This window comes from Strix uralensis, chromosome 12 (genome assembly GCF_047716275.1).
Source record: "Strix uralensis isolate ZFMK-TIS-50842 chromosome 12, bStrUra1, whole genome shotgun sequence".
Taxonomy (NCBI): Eukaryota; Metazoa; Chordata; class Aves; order Strigiformes; family Strigidae; genus Strix; species Strix uralensis.
This window is the reverse complement of record NC_133983.1, coordinates 13,875,395-13,881,394: the sequence shown is the minus strand read 5'-3', so window position 1 is coordinate 13,881,394 and position 6,000 is coordinate 13,875,395. Positions and strand designations below refer to the sequence as shown.

Sequence of the window (6,000 nt, the reverse complement as noted above, 5' to 3'; positions counted from 1 at the left end):
ATTACACAGCTTGTAGCTTCGAGGAGTCGAAGTGCTTCTTTCACAAGAAGCCAGCACATGCAGTGATGGTTCCAAAAGCACCTCTCCAGTTTCGGACGCCGCGGCCGTGCTCCCCACGAACGCTGCCCCTCAGGTGACAGGGAGCCCAAGTCCCGGCCCTCGCCGGGGCCCTTTCCCTGCCGGATCTGTGCCCGGAGCCTGACGAGAGGAGCAGCCTGTGGGAACAGCGGCGGCCTGTCAGTGCCCACAAGGCCCGGGGAAGCCTGCAGCCCCGCCGCCGGCCCTGCTCCCCTCACGGGACCGGCCGGGACCGCGCTCCCCCCGCCCCGCCATCGCCTCCCCGCGCTGAGGCGGCGCCGCAGCCGCGCCCCGGCCCGCGCGGCCCCGCCGTCACGTGACAGCCGAAGTCCGGCGAGGCAACATGGCCGCGGCGGCGGGGTAAGCATCGCTCCTCGGCCGCGGCGTCGCCCGCGCTCGCCGCTCCTCACGGGTCTGCCGGGCCCTGCGCCCCGGCCTGTGGCGAGGCTGCGGGTCTTCCCGGCTCCCCCCGCCCCTCCACGTCCCCCGAGGGGCGCTACGCGGCGGCGGCCCCGCTCTGCGAGGCCGGCGGGGTCTCGGTGAGGGGCCCGGGTGGGTCGGGGGTGCCGGAGGGCGGCGGTTGTCCCGAGCTGGCTGGGAAGCGCCGGGCCCGGCCGAGCGGCCGGCTGTAGCCGTGCAGCCTGCAGGGGAGGCCGGGCCGCTTGCGCTGGAGCAGCGGCTCCCCGAAATGAAAGAGGGTTTTGCGTCCTACAGGCACCCTGCGCGCCGGGTCGGCTAGGCGGTGCCTCCCCTCGAGCCGTGGGTTATCCTTTAAGTTGCGTTAGGTTTGGGATATCGTGCTTAAAGGTGGCTGTGGATTGCTTAGTGCACGGCCTCTCCCACATTTTATATCTAAATTCAGCCATTTCTTTCAGTGCTTTAAGAAGGTGCCATTAAAAGAGTATCAGAATGAGGGGGGAACTTTTCATAGTTGCCAAAAACAGGTCACGCTGCGACTTGGCTCTGACTTTTCTGTCTGTGGGTGAAGGTGCTCCTCTGTGAGGGCCTCTCCTGCCGCTGGTTGCCCCCAGCGCTGACCGGGCGATCGCTGTGCAGAGAGGTTGGGCTGGGCTAGCTAGGTTGAACAGGGCCGGGACTTCAAGCGGTTGACTTATTTACAAGGAGCACAGAGTTTGCCGTGAGGAAAATACCCAGTTTATGCCTTAAACAGTGGTAGTTGCTTTTACAGTTTCCCTTGGATTGCTTATTTGCTTGTGCTGCTGTTAGTGTAGGCCTCTTGCACTTCACATGTTTGATGTGGAAACAGCATTAAAAATTGGCTAGACTTCAGGCTGATGTTGATGACTTGCTCAAAACAAACAATGATAACTTTGGAAAAGTAGTTTCAGTGGTTTCTCATCTTCATTGAAATCTGGGTCGTGTCGCGTGGCCTCAGTAGAACAGATATGGCAGTTCATGAATTTTCTTCTGAAAAATCGGAAGTACAAAAGATCTGAAAAATGGGAAAACCAGAAATAAAATCGGATTTTTGGTTACTGGTGTGTTCTGGTGGTTGCATCAAAACAAATCCAAAATGTTAGATGGAGCATGCAGTGACAAAATGTAAGCTCTCTGAAAATATAAAACTTCTGAAATAAGCATTGGAAATCAACAGTTCCAGGCAAAAGAAAAATATCCTTTAAAGAAACAGATGGAGTTTAATGTTCCTAGCTACATTTCACTTCCAGTATAATAAAATAAAAGAGCTCTTGTGTGCGCTTGGGCCTAAGCGATCATAAAAATTGTGTGTGATGGCCAGCAGGGAAACTGTCAGCTACTGTGGGAGGCTTTTACCAGACTGAGTGATGGCTGAATTCTGGTACCAGACCAGAGAAAATGAGGAAGCTGAGCTTCACTTGTCCTCTCCTGGTCTTGCAAGTAGCCATTTCTGACACTGACTAATGCTTATTTGCAGAAGCTTGTATAGCTTCAAAGAGGTGTGCACCACAAAGCAGTGCTTGCATTAAATATGCTTCATTATCAAATGTGTAACTCTACAAGAGGGTTTTGAGTTGAGTCTGCACTAACGGAAGAAATAGACATTGAAGGACCAGCCAATTGTACTAATTAAATTCTGGTATTTGTGTGTCTTGTGTGATATAAACTGATTAGATATCATGGACCAATATTGAAAGCTTGTAATTCCCTCTCCAGAAAGAACTTCGTTGTAGTACTGTTAGGTGGCAAATAACAGAGTTTTACACTGATTACGCTCTAATTGCATGTGTATTTGCAGGCTTGATACACATGTGAGGCAGTTATATACATGTACTCAGTACAAGTGGCATAGCAATGACTTCTTATATTTGGAACTGAAAAAGAGCTAAATAATAGTCATGGCGTAGACAGTGCTGCGTAGTCACAGGGATTTGTAACAGCTGGACTGGAAGGAATACGGAAAAAAGACCAGACTAGTCATAACTTACTTATCTGACATGTATTTCTTAGTAACAGAGCGATGGTCACAACAGAGCGATGGTTACACAGCCAGTCCTGTGTGTGAAGACTTCTTGTGATCTTGAGTACTGTGAGAGTTCTCTTCCCAAATCATTATTTGCAATAGAAAGTCAGGTGTACAGGCATACTCTTTTTTGTAAGACTTAAATTCCTCTGTCAGTGCTAGTCTCTGAAAAGCGTTCTGTTTAAGTTGTGGAAAGCTTGTGCTGGGCTCATGCATGTGGAGGGACCCAATCTCTGCAGGCAAAGCAGCACCTGTGGGTGTCTTGCTGTGTTATTAGCCCATCTGGGAGGGTGCTGTCAGTTTGGTACCTGAGTGCTTGCAGGAAGAAAGAGAGAACAAAGGCTGTGGAGGAAGCAGACTTCTCAAAGTTGAGCCCTCTCTGAAACCTAGCTGGTTTTCTCTGCAGAATTCCAGTTGTGAAAGTAAGTCTGTTGCCTGGCAAGCTTGTACTGTTCAAGGCATGAATTAACATACGAGTGCTCAGCAGAGAACCTGAGGAACAGAGCAATATTTGCAACAACACTCAGCCCAGCCCACCTGTGTCCTGCAGCCCTTGCTGTGGGGTCCAGCACGCTCAGCTGCTGTGACTGTTGCAGCAGCCTTAAATTTTGAGACCAAGGGCATGCTTGGGAAAAAACTGTACAAGTGTAAAACAGGGCCAAATTCTGCTGTTGATGAATATTGTTGCATGAAATTCAAGCAGGGAAAGTGGGATCTATTATATAAAAGGAAGAACACAGTTTTGCCATGGGCTTAGATAAAATGTGCAGAAGAACCGTCACTTTGCACCAGAATGCATTTCAGGTCAAGTGTTAAGGTCCCAGTAAGACACTCTTGAAGTGACTTAGTGAGACTACCAGTAGGAGTTGCTGGCTGACATCAGTATTTCTCCTTGGGTCTTGTTTTCCTTGTCAAAGGTTTTAAGTGCAATAAAAGCATTAACAGTAAACAATGGAGATGAAGATGTGCCTTTGTAGCAGCTTCCTTTTTGCTCTAGAGTGTAGGAATTAGGCCTGGAGAAGGAGGGAGATCAGACTTCTTTTTTTTTTTTTTTTTAAATCACACCAAAAAAACCCCAACTTGTGAGAGTGTAAACTTACAATGACGGTGACTTTTTTCCTTCCTTAGAAGCAAAACAGAAGCCAGGTTGTGCTACAACATCTTCCTTTTTTTTTTTTTTTTCTCAGCAAATACAAAGATATGAGAGCAACCTATGGCATAAGGGTATCTGATTATGTTCTTTCTTCCCTTTTATACTTGAAATAAGGTGAGCATCTGATTGCCAGGCCCCTGCATGGAGTTACTCCAGGGGGATATCTTGCTTGGATAACAGTGTTTTCAACCTCTTGTGCATTGCTGAGTTGCCTTGCTGATATTTAGGTTAAGGTTTGCTATCCGATTTAAAACTTTCAGTTGCTTTTGCTAGGATTGTATGAACTTGCTTCATTCTTCCTTCAGGCATGGGCACCCCAAAATGAAAGCTTATACTGTGCTTCCACATTATGCTGATGTGCTGCAATAGGCAGTCTGCAGCCCTTGTAATGATCACCTGCCATGGTACTGGGTTATCAGGTGTGTGTGTGATGTAATAAAAATAAACACATTGGGTTTTGTGCACCATCAGCTGAACTCCTAGGCAGATAGTTTGAAAATTGGATTAGCAAGAGCGGTCTTTCACCTTCTAAAATTACTTACACTGTTATATCAAGTAGTTATAAACAAGTAAAATAAAATATTTTATTAGCTCTTTTATGCTGTGTCTGCAGTAAGAAATTACAGGGTTTACATTTCTGATGCTGATAAAGTCTTTCAGGAGGTTACTTTATGCAGCTATAAATCAAAGGTTACCTTTCAGATTGCCTATGAAAACTATATAATAATTAAGACGTGGAGCTGTGCTTCTCTAAGGTTAAGTCCCTTGGTGGTTTATTTCTTGTCATCTTAACATAGTAATAATGTAACTGCACCCTTCTGTCATCTCCTCTAGAAGGATATCTAATAGAAAATGACCATCCAGCCAGTCAGTTTTCAGTAAGCTGAGAGAAGCTGAGGTGGAGGGACAAACTGGACTTAAATCTAGAATTTTATTGATAAAACAGTATTCATCAGTAATACTGAAGCTCTAAAGCACAGCTTTGCTATATTAAACATGGGGGGGGGGGGGGAAGGAATGGTCTTAGATTCTTCTTTCCTCATCTGATTTAAAAAAAAAAAAAAAATCCTACAACAAGCTACTCTGCTTCTGCTGGTAAAGCTCCAACAAGTGCAAGTATGACCTATAACAAATGTGAATGAATCAGCAATATATTCTGGTAGTACTTTAAACACCTTAAATTACTTAATAACGAGTATATTTTAAGAGAGAGCTCACTACTTTTAAACTGTGTTCTCCCAGTTGCGGTTCTGTTGAGTACAGTCTTTCAGAAACTTTCCAGACTGTTTCAGCATGTCAGTGCTGCCTTAGGGGCATGTGGTGATGTGTAGCAGGAGGTCACTGGTACCCAGGACATGCTCCTGCAGCCACGTGTGTGAGTTAAGTCACCTGCTGAAGCCACTTGTATGCATGCAAGAATAAACATACGTACATAGAAAAGAAATTTGCAGATACTGTGTGAGTATGGGAAATGCCGTTGTCCTGTGTCTGCTATCTGTCATGTTTTCTCTCCAGTCCCTGTTTCAGCTACTAAACATTTCCCAGATGGACTTGCTGAATTTTGCCAGATTTAATGTAACCTTTCACTTCTGTTTTCAGTAACTCAGAACTCATTTTCTTCTCTTCTGTTTTGCCTTTACTCAGCTGACCTAGGCTGTTGTTGCTTTCTGCATCTACTCTTCATGTTGCTTTACCTAAAGGAATTTAACAGGTGACATGCTGTGGGCCATAGCTGCAGCCACGCCTGTCTTCTGTTGCCATCTTCTTCCTTTGGTACTCCTATGAGCAATGTTTGATCATCACTTGAGAGCGATGCTTGTATACAGCATCTCTTTCACTTAAGTGAATAGCATTTTGTATGTAGAGTTGAACTACCTTTTCTGTTCTAGACTAAAGTAACAATCACTGTACGTCTGAATCATGCTAACCACTGTCTTTGTCTTCCATTAATTGTCAATTAAAAAAATGTTTTCTAGGTCCTCCTTTTGGCTGGGGAATGAGACCTTGAAAGTACCTGTAGCACTCTTTGCCCTGAATAGAAGACGACTGTGTGATCGCCTGAGACAGAATAAGGATGTCCAGAAGAATTCGGTTGTTCTGCTGCAGGGTGGAGAAGAAACCCAGAGATACTGTACTGATACTGGTATCGTGTTTCGCCAGGTAAGAGCTGAATCAAAACTTTAAATCAAATCAAGAAACTTTCTTCACCTACATGAATTTTTAAACTATTTTTAATTATTTTCCCTTTATCATGTGTGCATTGCCTTGCTTCACTTAAATAAATTGGCTTTTTTATAACATTGCCTCT

The 6,000-nt window shown here is 45.6% G+C and overlaps 1 protein-coding gene across 2 annotated transcripts in view; it reads left to right on the top strand.

Moving 5' to 3' along the window:
• The first annotated feature begins 264 nt into the window (after window positions 1–264).
• Window positions 265–6,000, top strand: part of PEPD (peptidase D) — a 140,156-nt gene continuing 134,420 nt past the window's right edge. For both annotated transcript variants that reach the window (XM_074881154.1, XM_074881153.1), the window contains exons 1-2: window positions 265–438; window positions 5,669–5,852. In XM_074881154.1, coding sequence (XP_074737255.1) covers window positions 5,767–5,852 — 86 coding nt within the window. In that variant the 5' untranslated portion in view covers window positions 265–438; window positions 5,669–5,766. The remainder of the gene's footprint in view (window positions 439–5,668; window positions 5,853–6,000) is intronic.